Source organism: Sciurus vulgaris, assembly GCF_902686455.1.
Source record: "Sciurus vulgaris genome assembly, chromosome: 9".
In the NCBI taxonomy this organism is placed as follows: domain Eukaryota; kingdom Metazoa; phylum Chordata; class Mammalia; order Rodentia; family Sciuridae; genus Sciurus; species Sciurus vulgaris.
This window is the reverse complement of record NC_136469.1, coordinates 137,206,800-137,232,100: the sequence shown is the minus strand read 5'-3', so window position 1 is coordinate 137,232,100 and position 25,301 is coordinate 137,206,800. Positions and strand designations below refer to the sequence as shown.

The 25,301-nt window shown below is 35.0% G+C and overlaps 1 protein-coding gene across 2 annotated transcripts in view; it reads right to left on the bottom strand.

Annotated features, from left to right (window-relative positions):
• Positions 1-25,301, bottom strand: part of RAB28 (RAB28, member RAS oncogene family) — an 80,323-nt gene that overhangs the window by 1,597 nt on the left and 53,425 nt on the right. The window contains exons 5-7 of one of the 2 annotated variants that reach the window (XM_079153622.1): positions 17,987-18,090; positions 12,996-13,073; positions 523-616 (exon numbers count right to left, since the gene is read on the bottom strand). In XM_079153622.1, the coding sequence (XP_079009748.1) occupies positions 527-616; positions 12,996-13,073; positions 17,987-18,090 (272 nt within the window). In that variant the 3' untranslated portion in view covers positions 523-526. The remainder of the gene's footprint in view (positions 1-522; positions 617-12,995; positions 13,074-17,986; positions 18,091-25,301) is intronic. The other variant, XM_079153621.1, reaches the window with a different exon arrangement.

Sequence of the window (25,301 nt, the reverse complement as noted above, 5' to 3'; positions counted from 1 at the left end):
TCTCTTTTCCATAAGCCATATATGTAAAGGAACATCCAAAACAATGGATTTAACAAAATGCCCTAATATTTATCTCTAAGTAATAATTTAAACTAAAACAAATCCTTTACTGTTTTCTTTAAGTCTGTGCATAGAAGCAGACAAAAAAGGGCAATTCAAGGCAAATTTGAAAATACTCTTTCAGTTCCCAGCTATGTCAGAAAAAACAACAAGGAATGAATAAGGCAAGAGCTGCCTCCATTCTCCCCTTCACTGCAGGTGTAATAAACACAACCATAAAGACAAACATGTTTAAAAGTAACTGAAGTGTTATTTTAATTTGTTCTCAATTTCTTATTTAATTTTTAAGTCTTCTGGCAAAGGATCAATTTTTCAAAGTTTTAAAACAGATTTATGCAATATTGATTTACAAAAATGTACAATTATCATCCAAACTTCATTCACAAGGAATGAAGAACAAGAGAGCATTCACTGGTCCTCCCCGCCCACCTCCCCAAATTGCAATAAGTTATCCATTAATACCTGACTATTGTACTGAACAGATTCTACTCTGAGAAGAGCTGGTATGTTGATTATCTTCTTCCGGATACTTCACTATTTCTGCCCTGACAATATGCTGTCAATTCCATACAACATAAACATGATGAAGGAGAAAGAATAAAAAAGAGGGAGGGAGGGAAGGAAAGGGAGAGAAAGAGAAAGAGAATGAAAAGTATGTTCAGTGACTGAAAACAGAAGGGAATACCAAAGTAGAAAAAGAAAATCAACATATAAATTTAAACATGTCACAAAAGAAATAGCAGAAGGCATGCAAACAAAAGGAAAGAATAGGAATAGAAACCCAATAAACATTACTCTTTATAATTCTATTTAAATACTGAAATAGATATGTCCATTGAACCTGCAGGACATGTAAGTTCTACTTTTCACCCCACAAGTATATATAACATCTATAATACCCAGTATATTAGAGGACTATCAAGAATCATTAGGCTTTGCTACACTAAAATACAGTAAGAGAATCAATTCCATTTCCTACGACACACACCGCTGAGGATTCTATGTGCCAAATACTCTCTGCTGGGAACACAGGGGTAAATTACACAGGATCTAGTCACCAGCAGCTATATGACTATATGACATGCAACTCAAATGCTTTACTAGTGGATCTATGCTATAAGAACACAAAGGAAGGAGTAATTAAGCATCTTTCAAGGCAGGGCAAAGAATGAAGAAATTAGAGGCAATTTTTACATTTAATAATATTTGTCACTTGACCAAAATTTCCTTTTGAAATTACTCTTCCACTCCTCCTAATCCTGACCTCTGTGCTTCCAAACTGCCAAACAAAAATAACAAGTTCAAAGTGCGACCTGTGGGACATGTAAAAAAAATTACACAATATTTATTGTCTTCACAAACAGCAGCTCATATTAAGAAGCTCTTAACAGCTATTGTTTTCAAATCAAAATTTACTGTATAATGTTTTTAACTGCTACAGCCCTTAGGATGGAACAACATGCATGACAGAGATAACAAGCTCCCCATCATTTTTAGACTTGAAGCTATCTTCGCTTTTCCGTATGACTGCAAATATCTTATTCCAGAAAATCCTTCCTTTACACTATCACCTATTAATTTATTAACACAAACAGAAAAGAATCTTGATATGGGTTGCTCTTATGAAGATATTTATAAATGAAGATTTGACAAACAACTGAGAACAAATGAATAGGATGCTAAGGTATATAGATGTATTACCTTAGATCCAATCTGCTTAAGTTCTGTAGCAAACAGTATTAACTTCCAGACAAGACTCAAGATTTGCTAGGCACTCAGCCACTGACAGAAGCACTAACCACAAGATGAGGCGGAGGAGGCGCCTCAGTGAACTGTTGAGCACCACCACCCAGCCTCCTTAAACCTACTGCTTAATGTTAAACTATGAATCACAGTGATGAAAAGGGATTTCTAATCAGTGACAACTCATCTATCCAACAGTTGTTGGTTTATTCCTCTCCTATAAATAACCAGGGTACTGGACTGTGCTCCAGACATTTTGGTCAAAGTACTGACTGACATAAATGACTTTGGTTTTCCTCATCCATCTTATCAAATTAAAGAAGAATTAACAAGGCAGCATCTTTCTTGGGGATCTTGACTGTGTGACAAAAAGCTTTGTATGATGTTTCCTCCAAACTGGAAACCCTTATGAAAGCTACAGATTCAAAACTTTGCTTTCTATGAATAGAAAAATATAATTTCCACATCATAAACTTCATGGTAGGTCGTTTCACAGCAGTTTGCTTGTTTACAAGTCATTTATTGATTTTTTTCCTCAGAGAAAATATGACCTACAAAACACCAACCTTTATTTTTAGAGTCAGAAAGTACACTTTAATTATTCTCCCCCACTGGCCAATGCAGTGAAAATGATGAAGTAGCTCTAGGAGGAAAGGAGCCGTGCAGGTGAACAGGAGCTCTGACCTCCTCAAAGAGCATCTGCAAGAGCATAGTGGAAAGGGAAGTGGTGGAGATCCAGAATCCAGGAGAGGCAGCCTGGGGGTGGGGGCTAAAAGGTGTGAAGAGGACAGGAAGGCACTCAAGATAAATTTAATTAACTGAGTAATTGTGCCTTAATCTAGATAGTTTCTACTTCAGTAAAAGACATGGTTTGCCAGACCAAGGATATGGAGTAAGCACATCATAAAGCTAAAATACGTTATTCTCTGTATCTTGGTGTTGTGAACATTTAGATAAAGGTTCTTTAAATTTAGATCTCTGTTCTTGAGATGTATAAGAGTAGGACAAAAAAGAAAAAAACAGATGTGTAAACTATTAAAGAATATTCTGGTTGATATATAAAGTGTAGCAAGATTACAGATTATCATATGAAGCATGGATACAGCATGTTAATAAGCACAGTACTCTGTACACAGTAGAAGCTAAAATAAAAACTACTATTCTTCTTCCCTATAACGGGGCCATTATATGCTACCAGTAACATAACTTTGGGTAAGTTATTTCATCTCTTCAGTCTTCACAAACAAATAATTTATAAAATACAAGGTTTATCTATGTGGTATCTAAGATCCTAGATAGATTTTAAATTTTATTTAAAAATAAATTTAGGGGCAGGGGATATAGCTCAGTTGGTAAAGTGCTTGCCTTGGGAGCACAAAGCCTTGGGTTCAAATCCCCAGCACCACAAAAAAATAAAATAAAATAAAAAATAAATTTAAAAGGTAAATAGGAAAAAGAAAAAATGTATATGACGTGGAAATCCATTAATCAATATTCAATGCCTGAGGGTTAGAGGGGTATGTACAAAATGAGTACCTGTGTTCTTTAAGGGAGACAAGCAGCAGTACTTAGAAAAAGGAATTCTGGTGCAGTCCTCATAAACACTGGAGAAAATGACAGAAAGATTAACACTTGGATAAGAAGAATCTAAGTTCCCTAAGGGCTAATTAAAGAAGGTCGATATTCAGGTAAGTGAAAGAGCAGGGAAGACCCTTAGGACCAGGCCTTCAATGGCATCCATGTAGTGCAGCTACACACTAAGATGCTAATGAAGACTCAGCTGAGACCTGGAGCGTGCCTACCACATGCTAGGTCCTAAGTAGACACTTTCATATACAGTATGAAAACGATCTCAGGGGACAACAAATAATATATGTTTTAGCAGTTTCATGAATGTCTCGTATTACAGAAATTTTTGTTTTTAAGAAACTAATGCACAACTACTTCAAACTAAATATGAACTCATAGTTTATTAACTGACAAGAAAAAAATGCCAAGACTAACAGCATGTTTATAGCCCTTAACAAAAGCATATATAGCAAAACTTCCAAACAATTAAGATTAGAAACAAAATAAAACTGTGCATTTCATCTCATCACAGGTTATCCAATACATTATTAAAGAACTAAACACTGAATTTTCTGGAGAACAGCAGTTAAAAATTTATTTTTCCCTGACTACTTTGCAAACAAAAACATATATATAATCTGAAAAACCAGAACATCTGTTAACAAAAGTCCCGATTTTTACACCACCTTAGAGGGAAATATTTGGGGGGAGGAGAAAAGTCGAAAAATTATGCCAATAAAATTATTAATTAAGTTGGGGATTGTAAGAAATGCATCTGTAATGTACCTAATTGTTTAAATGTTTTCCTGCTCCATTTATCCCAAAGCTCCTTAAGGATAGGCACTTTACCTTATTCATCTCTATGTCCACAGATTTTAGTAATGTTCCCTGGCAATGAATAGATTCTCGAAATGTGTTTGCTGCATTACTAGAAAGTAAAAAGGGATAAGGATGTAACTTAGGGATAGAGCACCCCTGGGTTCAATGGCCAGTACTATAAATAAATAAACAAACAAAAGTATAAACACAATTTAAAAAAATAGATTGCATTCACTTTCCTTTCTTCCTTTCCTTGTTTTCTTTCTTGTAAAACTTATAAAATGTGTTGATAACTTGATTTTATGATTCCCAAACAGAAGCAACCTGGGTTAGCACTAAAATAGCAAAATCCCTTTAAATAACCAGTGAATAAAACTAAAATTGAGCCTCATTATAAATATTTATGTCAGAAATAAAATGATTACTACAGCATCAATTCCCATGTTACTGATGAGTCTGACATTAATTTTCCCCTCAAAATAAAATACTTTCAATCTCTCTCTCTCTCTCTCCTCCCCTCTCTCTCAGTGGGGTTCACTATACTGCCCACCGGGTCCAAGCAATTCTGAGTGCTGGAACTACAGACACATGTCACCAGGCCCAAGTAGGACTTCTCATTCCCTTCAGTGAACTTTCAAAATTGTTTCACTGAGAAATATCAAGTGTGAAATCAATAACTTCACTGGCACATCTACCAATGCATCAGGTTTAGGGAAGGATACATGAAGCATTATGAGACGTAATAGAGGAGGGCTCCAGTAACTTACATTTCCCTTCACACTGATAACTAAAGGCAAGCTCCACCAGCAAACTGAAAACAGAAGGAAACCTCAGAGCACAGTGAACAGGGCAGTATGCAGGGAGGGAGGGTTAGGGTTGTGTAAGTTAGCACATCCAACATCTCTTTAGGTTAATCATGCCTGAATGTTAAATATACCTCTAAATCAAGAATATCTGGATGCCCTTGTGACAAGAGGGAGCTAAGAAAAGTAAAGTTTCCTGGAAATTTTGCCTTTTAAAATTATCACAGTTCCTCCTCTCTGGGGGTCTTCCTGCAACCTGAGCACCCCACACAGCTCAGGCCAAACTCAAGAGTTCTCCTTCATGCAGCTCACACACCTGTGAAGCACCAGCATGCTTTTCAGCTTAGGGACAGTCACCAATCACTGCAGGTCCTTGTATCCACTCTTCTAGGCAAAGCAATCTTAGCGTTCCAATGGACGTCTTCTCTGTCTTATACAGTCATTCCACACACCCTATATATTCTTCTTGGAAATGCCTTTTAAATCCATCCACCCTTTCTCTTCTGCCTTGACTCTGGTCTTTACCACATGATAGCAGTAACCCAGTCTCTTACCTCAATCTCCTTCCTATCCAACCGTACACAAAAACACCCCAATAGATTAAGTCTATCTCAAAATGTGTGTCATTTGTTCCCTACTTAAAAATTATTTCCCACTTGCTATAGGTTAGACAACATCCAACAATTTGGCATTCCACAAATCCCTATAATCTAATACTCCAATACAAATGGTCACTTATTTTAATCAAACTGCTCTTTTGTTTCCTAAATATGATCTAAGCTTCTCTACCCAGGTACATTGTTCATGTCAGCTCTTTTTAAGTCCTTTCCTTCCTCTGCATTCCAAACTGCTCTGTACACCTTCCCCCAACACAGGAGAGTAGTAACAGCAAGAGGAATTTGTGTCAGACAGACTTGTGTTCACACCCCAGCCTTCACCCGGCCCTCCCCATGGCTTAGTGATCAAGTTACTCAGCTCCTCCACAGACTCAGTGTCCTGACTGTAAAATAATGAAATGTCACCTATCCCAGAGAGTTATTCTGAAGATTAAATGAGATAGCACAGTACGTGGCATAAAAATATATTAATTTTCTTTACTAGAGGCAGGGACTACAATCTTAAACTTAAGTCTTTCTTACATCCATCATGACATTGTGTATATAATACATGATCAATAAATGGCTTATGCCTGCTTGTAATCATCCACAGACTCCAATTAACCAGCAACAGATATCATTTAGAAAAAGAAGGGGGAGGGGGCGATCCAAGATGGGCAGACTAGAGGGTGACTGCATCTCCAGTTGCTTCCAGAACCCAGGATTCAAGAAGGGGAGGCATTGAGAGACTCGAACTAAACTGAGCCACGGGGTGAGTCTCCCCTACTGGGTGGAAGCTTTGGCCTGGGCAGCAGGCACGGAAAGGGGTGGCTTATCAGGGCAGGGCAGGGCAGCTAGTGTCTTCCCCAGGTAAGCCCTGCTCACTCCGGCTGTGGGCTTCCTCCCACAGGGCCAGCTTCTTGGAGGAGGCCCCCCTGTGAGAGCCTTTCTGCACAGAGCCAGCTCCAAGCCCTGGAACCAGTAGCCGGGCAGGGGCAGCTTTCTTCGGAAGCACTGCATTTTCAAGTTCCTCCAAGGACTTCAGGCTACTGAAGGCTGGGAGGTGATTACACTGGAAATCTACAGGGACACTATAAGCCAATAGAGGAAATCTGCAATATCTCAGAGTCCTATTGACATCTGACCAATATAGAAAACAAGGGAAGAAAATGTCCCAAAACAAACCTAGATACTATATCAATAAAACCCAACGATAGCACAGCAGAAGAAATGTCAGAAAGGGAGTTCAGAATGTACATAATTAAAACAATCAGGAAAGCAAACAAGGAGATGAAAGAGCAAATGCAGGCATTGAAGGAGGAGATGAAAGAGCAAATGTAGGCATTAAATGATCGCACCAATCAACAGTTAAAACAGCAAATACGGGACAGCAGAAATCATTTCAATAAAGAGTTAGAGATACTGAAAAAAAACAAACAGAAATCCTAGAAATGAAGGAAACAATAAACCAAGTTAAAAACTCCATAGAAAGCATAACCAATAGGATAGAACAACTGGAAGACAGAACCTCAGACATTGAAGACAAAATATTTAATCTTGAAAACAAAGTTGAACAAACAGAGAAGATGGTAAGAAATCATGAACAGAATCTACAAGAATTATGGATATCATGAAAAGGCCAAATTTAAGAATTATTGGGATTGAGGAAGGCCTAGAGAAACAAACCAAAGGAATGAACAATCTATTCAATGAAATAATATCAGAAAATTTCCCAAATCTGAAGAATGAAATGGAAAACCAAGTACAAGAGGCTTATAGGACTCAAATATACAAAATTACAACAGACCCACACCAAGGCACATTATTATGAAAATACCTAACACACAAAATAAAGACAGAATTTTAAAGGCTGCGAGAGAAAAGAATCAAATTACATTCAGGGGGAAACAATAAGAATATCAGCAGATGTTTCAATCCAGACCCTAAAAGCTAGAAGGGACTGGAACAACATTTACCAAGCCCTGAAAGAAACCAGATGCCAACCAAGAATCTTATACCCAGCAAAACTTTACTTTCAGATTTGACTATGAAATAAGATCCTTCCATGATAAACAAAAGCTAAAGGAATTTACAAAAAGAAAGCCGGCATTACAGAAACATTCTCAGCAAAATATTCCATGAGGAAGAGATGAAAAACAATGATGCAAATCAGCAACGGGAGGAACTAGTCTAAAGGAATAGCCAAATAAAGGAGAAACCAAATCATGTCAAAAAACAAAAATGAGTCAAATGACTGGCAAATACAAATCACATCACAATAATAACCCTGAATGTTAATAGCCTGAACTCATCAATCAAAAGACATAGACTGGCAGACTGGATTAAAAGAAAAATCCAACAATATGCTGCCTGCAAGAGACTCATCTCATAGAAAGAGATACCCATAGACTAAAGGTGAAAGGATGGGAAAAAACATACCATGCACACGGACACAGCAAAAAAAGCTGGAGTATCCATCCTCATTTCAGATAATGTGGACTTCAAGCCAAAACTAGTCAGAAGGGATAAAGAAGGACATTACATACTGCTTAAGGGAAGCATAAATCAGCAACACATAACAATCATAAATATCTATGCCCCGAACATTGACTCATCCATGTACATCAAACAAATCCTTCTCAATTCCAGAAATCAAACAGACCACAACACAATAATACTAGGGGATTTTAACACACCTCTCTCACCACTGGATAGACCTTCCAAACAAAAATTGAATAAAGAAACCACAGATCTCAATAACACAATCAACAATTTAGACTTAACCGACATATATAGAATATACCAATCCAACAAAGAACGAACATACTTTCTTCTCAGCAGCACATGGATCCTTCTCTAAAATAGACCATATTTTATGCCACAAAGCTACTGTTAGCAAATACAAGAAGATAGAGATACTACCTTGTACTCTATCAGATCATAATGGATTGAAATTAGAAATAAAGGACAGAATAAAAAACAGAAACTTCTCTAATACCTGGAGATTAAATAATACACTATTATATGATGAATGGATAACAGAAGACATCAGAAGGGAAATAAAAAAATTCTTAGCAGTAAACAAGAACAAAGACACATCGTATCAAAATCTCTGGGACACTATGAAAGCAGTACTTAGAGGAAGATTTCATGGAGCACATTCAACAAAAGAAGTAGAAATCAACAAATAAACGACTTAACACTACAGCTCAAAGCCCTAGAAAAAGAAGAGCAGAACAACACCAAAAGTAGTAGAAGACAGGAAACAGTTAAAATCAGAGCAGAAATCAATGAAACTGAAACAAAAGAAACAATTGGAAAAATTAACAAAATAAAGAGTTGGTTCTTTGAAAAAATAAAATTGATAAGCCCTTAGCCACACTAACCAAGAGAAAGAGAAAACTCAAATTACTAAAATTCGGAATGAACAAGGAAATATCACAACAGACACGAGTGAAATACAAAACATAATTAGAAGCAATTTTGAAAATCTATACTCCAACAAAACAGAAAACCTCAAAGACATCAACAAGTTTCTGGAGACTTATGAATTACCTAAACTGAACGAGGAGGACATCCACAACTTAAATAAATTAATTTCAAGCAATGAAATAGAAGAGGTCATCAAAAGCCTACCAACAAAGAAAAGTCCGGGACCAGATGGGTTCTCAGCCGAGTTCTACAAAACCTTTAAAGAAGAGCTCATTCCAATACTCCTCAAAGTATTCCATGAAATAGAAGAGGAGGGAACCCTCCCAAACTCATTCTATGAAGCCAGTATCACCCTGATACCTAAACCAGACAGAGACACATAGAGGAAAGAAAATTTCAGACCAATATCCTTAATGAACATCGACGCAAAAATTCTCAACAAAATTTTAGCAAATCACATACAAAAATGTATTAAAAAGATAGTGCACCACGATCAAGTGGGTTTTATCCCAGGGATGCAAGGTTGGTTCAACATCCAGAAATCAATAAATGTCATCCACCATATCAACAGACTTAAAGTTAAGAATCACATGATTATTTCAATAGATGCAGAAAAAGCATTCGATAAAATACAGCATCGCTTCATGCTCAAAACACTGGAAAAAATTGGGGTAGTGGGAACATTCCTTAACGTTGTAAAGGCCATCTACGCTAAGCCCATGGCCAATATCATTCTAAATGGTGAAAAACTGAAAGCATTCCCCCTAAAAACTGGAACAAGGCAGGGATGGCCTCTTTCACCACTTCTATTCAACATCGTTCCTGACACTCTAGCCAGAGCAATTAGACAAACCAAAGAAATTAGAGGGATATGAATTGGAAAAGAAGAACTCAAACTATCCCTGTTTGCTGATGACATGATTATATATTTAGAGGAACCTGGAAATTCTACCAGAAAACTTTTAGAACTCATAAGTGAATTCAGTAAAGTAGCAGGTTACAAGATCAATGCTTATAAATCCAATGCATTTTTATACATAAGTGATGAATCTTCAGAAAGAGAAATTAGGAAAACTACCCCATTCACAATAGCATGGAAAAAAATAAAATACTTGGGAATCAATCTCACAAAAGAGGTGAAAGACCTCTACAGTGAGAACTACAGAACACTAAAGAAAGAAATTAAAGAACACCTTAGAAGATGGAAAGATCTTCCATGTTCTTGGGTAGTCAGAATTAATATTGTCAAAATGGCCATACTACCTAAAGTGCTATACAGATTCAATGCAATTCCAATTAAAATCCCAATGATGTACCTTACAGAAATAGAGCAAGCAATTATGGAATTCATCTGGAAGAATAAAAAACCCAGAATAGCTAAAGCAATCCTCAGGAGAAAGAGCAAAGCAGGGGGTATCGCAATACCATATCTTCAACTCTATTTCAAAGCAATAGTAACAAAAACGGCATGGTATTGGTACCAAAATAGACAGGTAGATCAATGGTACAGAATAGAGGACATGGACACAAACCCAAATAAATACAATTTTCCAATACTAGACAAAGGGGCCAAAAATATGCAATGGAGAAAAGATAGCCTCTTCAACAAATGGTGCTGGGAAAACTGGAAAACCATATGCAACAGAATGAAATTAAACCCCTATCTCTCAGCCTGCACAAAACTCAACTCAAAATGGATCAAGGACCTCGGAATCAGACCAGAGACCCTGCAGATTATAGAAGAAAAAGTAGGTCCAAACCTTCAACTTGTTGGCTTAGGAGCAGACTTCCTTAACAGGACTCCCATAGCACAAGAAATAAAAGCTAGAATCAACCACTGGGATAGATTCAAACTAAAAAGCTTTCTCTCAGCAAAGGAAACTGTCAGTAATGTGAAGAGAGAGCCTACAGAGTGGGAGAATATCTTTGCCACTCATACTTCAGATAGAGCGCTAATTTCCAGAATCTATAAAGAACTCAAAAAACTCTACACCAAGAATACAAATAATCCAATCTACAAGTGGGCTAAAGAAATGAACAGACACTTCACAGAAGAAGATCTACAAGCAATCAACAGATACATGAAAAAAGTTCAACATCTTTAGTAATAAGAGAAATGCAAATCAAAACCACCCTAAGATTTCATCTCACCCCAATTAGAATGGCGATTATCAAGAACACAAGCAACAATAGGTGTTGGCGAGGATGTGGGGAGAAAGGTATAGTCATACATTGTTGGTGGGGTTGCAAATTAGTGCAGCCACTCTGGAAAGCAATATGGAGATTCCTCAGAAAGCATGGAATGGAACCACCATTTGACCCATCTATCCCACTCCTTGGCCTATACCCAAAGGACTTAAAATCAGCATACTACAGAGGTACAGGCACATCAATGTTCATTGCTGCTCAATTCACCATAGCCAGATTGTGGAACCAACCTAGATGCCCTTCAGTTGATGAATGGATAAAGAAACTGTGGCATATATATACAATGGAATATTACTCCACCATGAAGAATGATAAAATTATGGCATTTGCAGGCAAATGGATGAAACTGGATAATATCATGCTAAGTGAGATAAGCCAATCTCAAAAAACTAAAGGACGAATGATCTGCGGATGAGGATATATAATGGGGGGTGGGAGGGGTTAGCGTTAGGGTTAGGGTTAGGTTTAGGGTTAGGGATAAGGAGGGTGGTAAGAATGGAGGAAGGAAGGACTGTATAAAGAGAAAAGAGGGGTGGGAGGGGTGGGGCGGAAGGGAAAAAAATAACAGAATGAATCAAACAATATTACCCTATGTAAATTTATGATTACACAAATGGTATGCCTTGACTCCATGTACAAATAGAGAAACAACATGTATCCCATTTGTTTACAATAATAAAAAAAAAAAAAAGAAAAGAAAAGAAAAAGAAGGAGAAAAGTAGAAAACCCACAGAATCTCTGAGGTCTGCAGGGGTCTGCGTGATCAAACAAATCATGTTGACTCTTCTTTCTTGTATTCTCCCAAACTAAAACCATGTTAACTATTTTTTATGTGTCTGGGAACTGTTTACACAGCACAAAATATCTTATCTTTGTGTCTGGCCATAGAAAGTACTGAAAAAAAATGCCTTTAAATCATGCAAATTAAAAGTAGCAAATTTCAAGTCCCAAATATTTTAATCAAGTCCTAGACATAACCATATCAGTGTAACAATTTTTAATTCATATCTGTTCTAATTACACACACATACCCCAGAAACCATAAGAAGGTGACACAGAAATAACTTTAAAAGAAAGAAAAATTAAGGATCAGAAAAAATAATTATACCTTTTAGCTGTATGGCAAAGGGGGAAGGATAGAGAAAATTGAGGGAAAATGTTGTTAGTTTGTTGCTTCTAACCAAACCACTTGTGAAGTTTAACCATGTAGACTCTTGCTCTAATTTTTCTTTCTATCAAACACGTGACTTAGAGTGCAATCATAATGGCATCTTCAAGTTCTTGACTGCTGGTATCTGTTTTGTTTTAAGTCTAAGGCAACTATCAAGGAAACTTCAACTATCAACTATCAAGTGAAAGAACCCAGAAATTCTCAACAATTAATAACACTATTATACGGATAACATCAAGAACTAATATTATAGTGGAAGGTGTTTTAAAGATGAACAGATAACCCAGAAAGAGCCTAAATGAAGAAGTGTAAAACAATATACTCAGAACCTCAACTCATGAATTAGCCACTGATTAAATTTTTAGTACCTTTTCCTTTCCACCAAAAAGGGGCAAAATGAAGTTTCAAGGACATCATAGTATGTTCCAAAGTTCACATCCTTCATCTTCTGCAATTAACACTGATTCATACACACAATCTATTTCCAAGGTTTTATAGGATATGTACATAGAATGCATGAGATTTATAGGCAAAAACTAATGACCTGTTAAAAATTCATTAATTTTTAAAAAATATACAGTTCAAGATAATCACCTGTGACTGTTCTATTTCTGCTTTGTTTAATTTTATCCCAAGGATTTCAGCAGCAACTTTCTGGAAGCACAGGAAGACCTATATAACAAAAATAGTTTTAAATGATTTAAAACAAGCATGTTTAAGTTACCTTAAAATAAACTGAATTTTCTAAAAATTGATAAATAACAAGAATTGCAAAAATATGATGTAGCATGTGATTCCAAAAATAACTTCGTTAACAACTTATCATTTTTCAAGTGACTGAACTATACTTTGAAAGTCCATGAAATTCAGTGAATTAGTCTAAACTTATATTTATCCCTAAACGCACGTTTGTAAATATTTGACATGCCAAGTACAATCACCACTTTAAAAACACACACCTACTAGCATAACAAACTCCCTTAAATTCCTGAAGAAAATAAAAATAAATTAATCTATATTTTACTGCTCTGGTTTATCACTGCCAACTCCATTTGGTTCTTTGAGCTCACTCTAGTGTATCTTAAAAATATTATAATGGTCTGGGTAATAATCTTTCCGGCTTTCTTATCAATTTCAACAAACACTCATGTCTCTTGAGTAAAATGGCTTGCTACTCTTTACTGTATTTTATCATTTTAGAATAAAGGAACCAATATACTCCTTTATCTATTATAGTTCAACAGAAATCTACATATGCTTTTCTATATGCAGTCAGTCTATGGCAGGTCCATTATGATTCCCAGAGCTTCCATCCTGATATTTATTGCACTATAACTTATCTTTGCCTCAAAAGTGTCCTACCATATGCCCAGCCCTATTCATCTCGTGATTACTCACTGAATATTTACCATGACTTTAATAATTTAATTTTAATTTATAATAAAAAAGAGGGCACATACTTTGAAAAGTTTATGCTATTTTACTTCAAAAAAGCATGTTTTAGTTCCCTGATGGTCAATGTTGAAGGAACAACAGAAAAGCTAATATGATGGAGTAGAGAGAAAAAGAAGGATCATAAAAGAAGAAAGGCAAAGAGATGAAGGGGGTACAAATCATGTATGATCTTGTGGGCTTTTGAGAGGCATTTGGCATTTTCTTGGAGCTCAATGGAACCCAAAGGAGAATGGCCGGGCAGGACTTTTGTTTTGTCAGGACCCATCCAGTTGGTGTGTTAAGCATTCACTACAGAATTGCAAGTGAACAAAAAGAAATATCAGCAAGGAGATTAATGTAAGAGATTATGGAAGCTAAACCAAAGTTGTAGCAGTGGAGTTGGTAAGAAACATTCATCAGGATCTGGATTTATCATTAAAGAAGAGCCAAAAGGAATTGGTGATGGACAGATGTGGGTTGTGAGAGAAAGGAGAGTCAAGGATGACTCCAAAATTTTCTTTATCTGAGCAACAGGAAGAATAGGTATGCCATTTTAGAAGTGGGGAATACTGTGAGATTTGAGAAGAGAATATCAAGAGCTGTTAAACTCTTAAACTGTGTTAAACTGTTAAACATCTCAGTGGTGATGTCAAGGGGGCAGTTGGATCTATGAGTCCGGGCACAGTCCTGAGACTAAATTAGGTACTCATGGAATAAGTTTAGAAAATGAGATACCCCAGAACTGAGCCCTACAGCATTCCAATATTTAGAGGTTCAAGAGACAAGATGAAAGACTACTTAGGTAGAAGGAAATCAGGAAGCATAGTATCCTAGAAGTTAGATGAAGAAACTATTTCAAAGAGGAAAGAGTAAGCACTATTTTTTATGCAATTACTAAATAAGAAAGATGCGGACCAAGAAGTGACCACTAGATTAAGCAAAAAAGAGGTTGCTGGTGACCTCTGACCATAGCAGCAAAAGTCTGCTGGAACTGATCAACAGAAAATGAAAGGAGAGAAACTGGAGACAACTCTTTCAAAGCCTTCTGCTAGAAAGTGAGCAAAGAAATACGGTAATGGAGAGAGATGTGGAATTGAGAGTTTTCTTATTTTTAAGATATGTCATAGTATATTGTATGCTTATAATCCAGTAGATGGGAAAAAATGATGATGCTGGGAAAAGTGAATTGATATATCATAGATTAGGCAAAGGGAAATGGGCCCAGTATAGTTCTTAATGGAGGGTCACCCTTCCTAGGAGCACAGATCCTACAGTAACCATGGGGAAGAAGTTTGGGAACAGATGAGGAGAAGAGAAGACAGGGATTACTGTAGATGTGGTAACATGATTATGTTGTCTTCTCTTTGTTTCAAATTTCTTAGAAAATAGGAAACAGGGTCACCAGTAGAGAGGGTGGAGGAGAATGTTTAGACATTTGAAGAGAGAAGAGAAGCTATGAAATAGTCATCCAGATAAGAGGGTGAGATGAAAGGAGAGGAACACAAGCAGCATTAAGGGCCCACTTGCCGTTAATCATTGTAATTCTGAAGTGAAACGTCTGGTATGCCTCTGCCTCTATTTTTTTGTGATCACATACCTTGGTGCAGCCACAGGAAAGTGGAGGCTTGCTTTAAAGCAGAATTAAGATTTGGCCAAGTGAGTATGACAGTGCGAATGAGGGGAAGAGGAACTGAGGGAATAAGGGTTTAGATTGACCATGAGATTTAGTAAGGAGGAGGCAAAAATGAGGACATAAAAGGAGGTTAGGGATTTTTAAAAGGACTCAACATCAATATCTTACAGGTCCTGGTTAGGTTAAAAAAATGACAGGGTGTTATGGTTTAAATATAAGGTATCCCCAAAAGCTCATCTATGAGACAGTGCAAGAAAGTTCAGAGGTGAAATGATTGAGAGCTTAAACTAATCATTTCATTAATACAGATGCATGTATTAAGTGGGTGGTAACTATAGCAGGCAGGGTATACCTGGAGGAGGTAGGTCATTGGGGTATATATTTTGTCTCATGAATGGAGTAGTCTCTGCTTTCTAGAATCTTGTCCTGAACAGATTTACTCTGCCATGATATTCTGCCTCATCTGGGGCCCAAAGCAATGGAACTGACCCTCTATACTGAGACCTCTAAAACAGTGAGTCCCAAAATAAACTTTTCCTCCTCTGTTCTTGAATGGTCTTTTGGTCAAGCAGCAAAAAAAAGCTGAGTAAAACACTGGGTTAGGACATTCAGGCTGTGAGCTGGAAAGACAAAGCAGGGTAGTGGTCAGTGATTAGTGATTCAACAGAAGGACTGCAATGATTTTTAATGACACTCACAGGAATGAGTGGCTCAGGTGTGGTAGAAGACAAATAAGGATACTGAAATCACTAACAGTTATGACAGAGAAAGTACTGTAAGCCAGGAGCTCAACACAATCAATGAAGGGAAATAGAAGTAACCTGGATCTAGAGACAACAAGGAGTATTCAATTGATTCCACAAGTGCACAATAACTGGCACATATGTGCTTTAAACCATTTCAAAGAAGTGTTTATAAAGAAAACAATGAGCATTTTTAATGATGGTTCAATGTAAGTACAGAAAATACCAAGCTAATCACGAGCTAAAATACTGGAAGTTAAAATCATCCTAAAATGACAAAAGATTCCTAGGAAGATTTGAGGACAGAAGTTCAGTGAATCCATAGACAAGTTTATTAAGAACTGACACTGTATGTTTTAAATGGCATGTGGAGCATGTGTTCATGTTCATGCAATCCTGGAAGAAGGAGTTCCAAAAGGCCAAATTTAAGTGGACCTAACCCCCCAAAATGATTAAGTATCCTTTATGCTATTAATATTTATCTCAGTCATAAAAACTATGAAGGTTATCATCCTGGAAAAATATCAAAAAGATTAAATCACAGAAAAATGTGAAACTTTGGTTGAAATTTTCAAGGAAAAAAGAGTCATGCACAAAGCCCTGCATCTGATTCCCAGTACCAAAAGAAAAAAGAAAAAATAACAAATTAAACCCTAGATAGCAGCGAACATTTACAAAAAATTATAACAAATGGCTGTTATCTTTAGTATAAAAATGGTCAAAGAAATTTTTTAAAAGCAATGGAAAATAAACTGGTAATAAGCAGAAAATGAACTGTTAATGAAATTTTTAAAGGTTGAACCACAATTTCAACTTCAAGAAAATTCAAATTTTAATAGTGAAACATATTTTTTCTTTCTTTTGTCTACCACTTTGATAAAAACTTAAAAATAAATTCTCAATATTAAGAAGGGTATAGTGGTTTAACAATCATATAATGATGATGACAATATAAATTAATTTAGCCTTTCTGGTAGTAATTTACAATATGTTTCAATCCCCTATTAAAGAATCCATCTAAAGAAAAAAATCAAAACATCAAAATCTTATAAACAAAATTTTACATTAGAACATTATGTTCAAAACTTAGAAACAAAACAATATAAATATAGTTAAAATATTCTAAAACATTAACTTAATAGATTATGAAATCTATCTGATATCATTAACTCATATGGGGAGTTAATTTTTCTACAGATAAAGATAGTAAATAAAATTTTTAAAAGTATTTCTATATTGTATCTTAACTCTTTAATGGATTTTTACTGTGAATTGGAGAGTGGGCCCTGAACATCACTTCTTAGGTTCACAGTCCTACCTCCACTACTTATTAGTTTGGTAACCTCGGCCCTGTTACATGCCCTCTCTTAAGATTTACCTTTGAAATGGGAAAATCAAGGTACTAAAGCACCTGTCACAGAGTAAGCACTCAATAAATGCAATCTGCTAGTAGTAGCAGTACTAGTGCTTGTGAATATCAGAAAATGAAGACAAAAAGAATTCACATGAAATTAAGAATGGTCACCTCTTGGATATGGGCATTATGGGTGATTTATGTTCTTTTAATTCTTTGAATTTTAAGACTCCTTAAAATAATAAAATAATGCTAAATTAGTTATAAAAGTAATATAACCAGAATAAGCATGTAATCTATTTTATGTTTTTAATAGTAATTAATTTGTTTCAAAATTTAAGGAATAGATTATTGCCCGGGGAATGTTAGTAAATAAAAGTTAAAATTACTTATAACACACAGTATTCATTATTTTACTTACAGAGTCTCCTGTCTTGGCTGAGACAAAGTGGCTACTAAAACCATTTTCCTGGCAAAATCGTAAATGTTTCTCAGGTTTTACTGTTCGCATATGCTCCAAATCAACTAGAAAAGTGTTAAAGAGAGAAAAAAAAAGTGGACTATTAGAGTCAATCAAAACAGTTTTTTACATGTTTAATTTGACTAACTTTGCAATAGTATTCCCTGCCTCAGACACTAGCTGTGTAATGCTAGGCAACTTGTTTAATTTCTTTATGCTTCAGTTTCCACATTTATAAACTTGAAATGATAAATATATTTATTTAATATGGAGGAGTTCTTTCAGAATTAGTTCATGTAGAGTGCACAATGACTGGCACACATGTGCTTTAAAAAATAGTTGAGCTGTCATTATCTATATAAATTAAACACACTGGTGATGCTCAAAAAAGCTCTACTTAACATAATGCGTTTAAACATTGTGATTAATTAAAGATAAGATACACTTACCCAAACACATTTAGTTTGAAACAGCTTAATTTCTTTAATAATTAGTTTTGAAATCTTTTAATATAACACAAATATACAGTATTCTGCCAAAAGAGACCAATATTACATTACATATTTACATTAATTTATTTACAGCCATGGTTTAATTTCATAAAGACACATTCAACTGTTTTCCATGTCTGAAGTACCCATTTGGGGAGTAATGGATAAGTACATTTTGCTTGAATAGCTGAAAGGACTTGAAAGTACAGCACAGACCTCATATCCAATACTGGTTTTATCCAGCACTCTATTTTTTCAAATGTGATCCTTTATTGAACAGTTTCTCTTTTTACAACACTACAGACCCTATAAGGGTGTTGACTCAAAGCTGTCAAATTATAAGGCAAATATATTCATAGACTTAAGGACAACTAAGCTCTTTGAGTCAATAGAGGGGGAAAAAAAAAAAACTTAAACCTATTTCCTGAGGAAGGGACCCAACTGACTTGTAAAAACTTGTAAATTTGCAAATCTAGTAAGCCTACATAATAGTGGCAATTGATTATCAACTAAAAAATGCTCTCATACTTCATAAAAGGCTTTATTTAAAATTATATTGAAGGTTCTTAGTTTGCAGGCTCAAGAGATCTTTCTCTAGAAGATTTCTGATGTACTTGGGGATTCCTGAGCCCCATTTATATTGCTTTCCTTGGAAAATAGGGAGGTTTTTTTTTTTTTTTCCTCTTTTGGACAGAAGTTTCTATTCCTTAAACATCACTGAGACCTTATTTACAAGAACAGGCCAAAAAATGTCCAGATGCCACAAGCATCAATTCGTGGAAGACCAAAATACTAAACTATTAGCACTCATGTTTATACATCTAGTTCATCATAATATTGAAACTAAAATACTTTCCTAATTCAATAAGAACAAATTCTGTTGCTAGAAAAAAATCCTCAATGAAATTTCTATCCAATTAAAAAAACATAAAGTTGTGTCATTTAAAGTCTGTCTGAATTTGTATTTTCTAATGAGATAGTCTGTCATTGTCTTTCTTCCTTTTTTTTTATTTTGTCTTCTCTTCTTCCTCCTATCTCCCTAACTACCACATAAATTATTACTTTGGGCAATTGACCATCCAAAGGTTTTTTTCTCAATAAAGATAACCATGAAGAGGCAGTACTTACTATCACTGGTCAATTTAAAAAAACCATCCATTCAACAAGCACTTATTGAGCACCTGTTATATGCCAGAACGGTGTTAGGCAGGGCAATGGAAGGGAATTAATTCTTTCTGCCTGTGGGAGAGTTTTGGAGCTCTGTAAATCCAACATGAAAAATATACAGTCCATTCCTTCAAAAAGCCACTACAAATACTGTGAGCAAAAGGCCATTAAAAATTATAAAAATTATTTTAAATAGCTGAGATTCTCACAAATGAGATAACAGGTATAAAGGCTCTCACAGCACTTCCCTACAATGCTCTTCTCTGACGTGTTAGAATTAGTAGGCAACATTTAAGAGGGGCTCAGTTACTAGATGATTTGTCCTGAATGCGGCCCACAAAATTGTGCGTTAAACTTATTCACTAATGTGATAATATTAAGAGCTGGAATCTTTAGAAGATAATTAAGTCATGAGGGGCTGTGGACTTCATTGATAAGATCAGAATTTTTATAAAAGGGTTTGAATGAATGGCTTTGCTCTCTTCTACTCTTCTGCCATGTGAGGACACAGCGCTTAAGATGCCATCTTGGAAACAGACATGGGCCCTGATAAGACACTGGACCTGCCAGCACCTTCATCTTAAACTTCTCAACATCCAGAATGGTGAGAAATAAATTTCTTTTGTTTATAAATTACTAAGTTTCATGTATTTTGCTATGGCAGTACTAATGGACTAAGACAATGCAGCAATTCATTCTAAGTAAGAAAGAGATGTAAATATAATGATGGGATTACAGTGAGACACTAGGAAAATCTTTTTCTTCTATTTTTAAGAGCATCCTTAAAATTATCCAGTAAACTATCACAATGACCTTTTGAAAAGAAACAAAAAATGCAGTATATTTTTAATATGATCCATTCTCCAATTAAAAATAATTTTTATCTGGAAGGAGTAGCCACTGGAATGAAAATACATTTTGAAAAGAAAGCATCAAAAAGCATTCTTCTGTCATGTATAACTAATGAGAACAAATTTAAAAAAAATTTTAAATTACTTTCACAGGAGCTGAGAATATAGCTCAGTATATAGAGTGCAATGTAAAACAAACCAGTCACCCAAAAACAAATGATACTGTGTGATTCCAGTTACATGAGGTAACTAAAGTACTCAAATTCATAGAAACAGAAAATAGAATGGTGACTGTCAGGGGGATGTAGGGAGTCAGGAAAGTGAAGTTGTTCAATGGGTATAATTTCAGATTTGCCAGAATAACAAAGTTTTGGAGATCTGTTTCACAACATCATAAATATGTTACACTTCTGAGCTATATACACTTAAAAATGGCTAAGATGGTAAATTTTGTTATGTGTTTTTTAACCACAGTAATAAAAGAAACATAGTCTGCTGAAGCTAGAATTTCTGATATTCAACTACTCTTAAATAATTCAATGGAAAACTTTTAATATACACCTCGATCAGCATTAACAACTGTCAGGTCATGACTAAATTTCTTTCTCCCACACCCTATTTTAAAGCAACTTGAATACACTCCATATCACATCACCCATAAATATTTTAGTATCATGCATTCCTAAAGTATTTTTTATTTGTTTTGATTTCACTGAGCTTCACAGTTTTGGTTCCAAAGCAACACAGGAGAATTTTGAATCCAAAGCTGTTACCTTCATCTTTCAGTTGGCCCTGTTGATTCCAGTGGAAACACTCACTCCCCTAAATTTATGTGCAGGCTCAGATTTATTACACAGGTAACTTCCAGAATAAAGGGACTGTATACTAAGATACAGAGACAGATTTTGACAAGCAACAGGAAGTAAAGGGTGTTTAATAAATAGTAAACAATTTTAGGAAAAACTACATTAGATCAAAGGTTATTGTGAAGAAAGCATCATTACAACAAAAAATTTTCCCATATCCCAAGAGATAATCTTTGATGTTTATTGATCCTGAGATGATGGATTATATATAAGAACTGGCTATACAAGAAATAACTTTTCTTAACTTCTCAACTGTCTGTATTAAGGCAAATGTAGAAGAAACCTGGGCTAAATACAACTATAGTTCTTCAATTATTCACTGATTCATCTGAAGATGAAGTAGGGTGAGAGAATAATGGAGGGCTATAAAAGGTAAGCTACAACAACAAGAGGATAGAGAAAGGCAATTTCTAAAACTGCTTGGGGATGACCAAAAAGATCTCACAGAGAACATGATACTTCAATTAACTACTGAAGAATGAAGAAAAGTTATGCATATTTTTTACAAAAACCAATATGTGCAAAAAGTACTCTGGCTGCTAGAGGAGAAAGAAGGTTGGAGAGAAAGAAAATAGAAGCAGAGAAACCACTTTAAGGAGACTTTTTAAACAACCCAAATGGTTTCAAGATTTACAAAGTCTTGGGGCATCATAACAACCTTGAAGAATAGATAAGCTTTATTCCAACTGTATGCACACACACTAAAAAAAAAAAAAACAACAACCAAGTACAGAGTGACTTGACCAAAATTCCAAAGCTAGTTATTAATAGCAACAGAATATTAGAACTATGCTACCCAATTCAAAACCTAAAGTCTCCCCAAGAAGAAAGAGCATCAGCTTGGTGATAATCACTTAACAGTGTTTATTCAGAATTCTAACTAAAATAAAAAAGACCAAGAAATTTTAGTCACTATTATTTTTTTAAAAGTGTGATATATCATACAGTTGGTTATTATTGTTAGTACTTTTAAAGTATTAGTAACAATAAACCATAAAGCTGAGCCTATAAGCATTATAGAAGAATATTAGATATGCTTTGCCTGAGCACTTAATTCTTTAGTCGTTTACAAAGGACTTGTAGCTGTACCTACTAGTTGTGTAACTATGTTAAAATGATCCATCATGATTAGCCCAAACATGACAAGTAAAATTTCCATAATAATGTGTTAAATTTGATTTACATGTTTAAAAATATGTATATATGCTGACTTCTAAAACACACTAATGCTAATAAACCAATTATATAACAACTTCCCTTTTTAATTTCTATTTGTTTACTAGCATTCAGGAGTCCTTACTCAAGGATGTCCATAGCATCTACATAAATAATTACTGCAAATGTAATTGATTTTTTTAAAAAACTGGATATATTAAATATATTATAAGCAGAATCACAGATTAGACAAAATGATGGGAATTTTTAATAAAATTTTAAAATTCTGAACTACTTTGTAATGTAATACCTTTATTTTTTCATATTGGTCTGAAACTTTATAATGCTCCATTTTCCAAATACTACTTTTTCAACATACTGTAAAAACATGTTCTATAATGAATATGACTTTTTTTCATTTGAACCAGAATGTTACTTCATGTTTTAAAAAAAGGGCAAGTTCCGAATGATGCTAATTAATTATATTATTAATGTCTACTCTCTAAAAATGGAAAAAAAGTGTTAAAAGTATAAACTATTTTTGATCCTTAGTCCATACATAGTAGCAGGAACAGAATATTCTCAGTTAAATGACTGTAAAAAAAAAGTCACTAATTTAAAAGAAGTAAAAGCAAAATACAAATATGGTACTTGTACAGATTTTCACAGTAATTTTTAGGTTATCAAGGAAACATCTAGAGTGTTGATCTGGTTATACTCAATTCAAACAAACTACTTGTCACATTAACTACCTCCAGGAAGTTACTCCAAACACAAAATAAACTGTTTATGCCCCTACTCAGATAGATAACATGACAGATTGTTATTAGTTGAAGACAGATGAAATACATTAATTTGATTGTGAGCATGTGTTTAATTTTATCCTGCCATGTACACTCTCTAATGCTGTCTTTCTATGATGACACAGTAAATCATGCCATATTAGAAGAATTGCTTAATGCAAGAAAATAAAAAATTACCAGAACTTGACTTTGACTTTGCAGATTCTTAAACCAATCTTCTTATAAAAATAACTGCCTAAAAATCAATGTGTTCTACAAACATATAAAGAAAAAAAGTAACATCAAAGAAACTACTTTAAATTCTAGTATAAATTAAAGACCTAAATGCAGTTTAACATTTTTCCTATGTACTAGTTTTTATACTTCTTTATAAAATGTCTCTTCCTTCCTCTTCCCATTTTCTACTAGGTTTCATGTATTTACCTTATCAATTTGTGAAGCACATTCTATAATAAGGATACTTGTCACATTTGTTCTAAACATTCCTCTTCTTTTTAATTTATCTTTTAACTTTTTTACAGACTGCATTTTGATTCATTGCCCTTGGTTTAGAACTTTCAAATATTTCATGATGCTTTTGAGAAAAATGTTAAGATTTTAGGAAGTCAAATACTCTGAGTAAGTATACTCAGTTATATTTAATTGGTTCTTTTGTTACATGCAGCCACACACAAAAAAAATGAACAACACAAAAAAGGGCACAAAACAATAGCCAGTTGCAAAGTATTTGTTGAAGAAAATATTTCTAGATTATTAAAATTAACAAAATATCAACTGTACCTAAAATAATATTTATTCTTTCATTTTACAGGAATACTATACAGGACTAAAAATTAAATAGAGTTTCACACCACAAATGGGGCTGGTATTATAGCTCAGTGGCAGAGCGCTTACCTAGCACATGTGAGGTGAGGCACTGGGCTCAGTCCTTAGGACCCATAAAATATACAAATAAAATAAAGGCATTCTGCCCATCTATAATTACAAAAAATTAAAAAATTAATCAAAATAAATCTCATAGACATGTTAAGGTACAAATGAATACACTAATGATTTCATTTACATAAAATTCCAAAATGGCAAAACTAAAATCTGGTGAAGCACACAGAGAGTGAAATGAAAGCAAAGGAGAGGCAAAGATCAGGACAAAGGTCAAAGTTACTGTTTGGTTTACATGTTAGGCGCCCCCAAAAGCTCATGTGAGACAATGAAGAACATTCAGAAGTGAAATAAGCCTGGATGGTGATGAACTGAGTGGTAACTGAAGACAGGCAGGTTGTGACTGGAGGAGGTGGGCATTGAGGGTGTGTCTTTGGGGTGTATATAGTGTATCTGGCGAGTGGGGTCTCTGCTTCCAGACCCTCATGTGGGCTGCCTTCCTCCACCACACTCTTCCACCATGATGCTCTGCCTCACCTCTAGCTCAGAGCAACAGTCAGTCATCTGTGGACTGAGACCTCTGAAACCATGAGCCCCCAAACAAACTTTTTCTCCTTTAATTGTTCTTGTTAGGTGCTTGGTCACAGAAGCAAAAAAGCTAACTAAAACATTACATGTGAGGACAGAAAAGGGACCCAAGAAGAGCCCCTGGGGAGTTGGCTAAACCTCACCCAGGGACAGTTCTTTAAACTACACAAACACTTTACATACTCCTCTAGATGTGTACCTCCTTATAGTAAAATTCCCATTGAAATTGAAATATATGACATTCTTCTCTTACTAAACTTTCATATGGTCAGTGTTGCAAAAATATTCATAGTTTTCATCATTTTTCCCAATGATTTCTTAATCCTTTAATCATAAAATCATACCCTCTTGACCCACCTATATAAATCATGAACCCTGTGGGGTTTTCTCTTTAATTACTTATTACCTGATAGAGCCGATAGATCCTCACTTATTTTTTTCTTCTAGCAATTATCCAGTGCTTTTATGAATTTTCC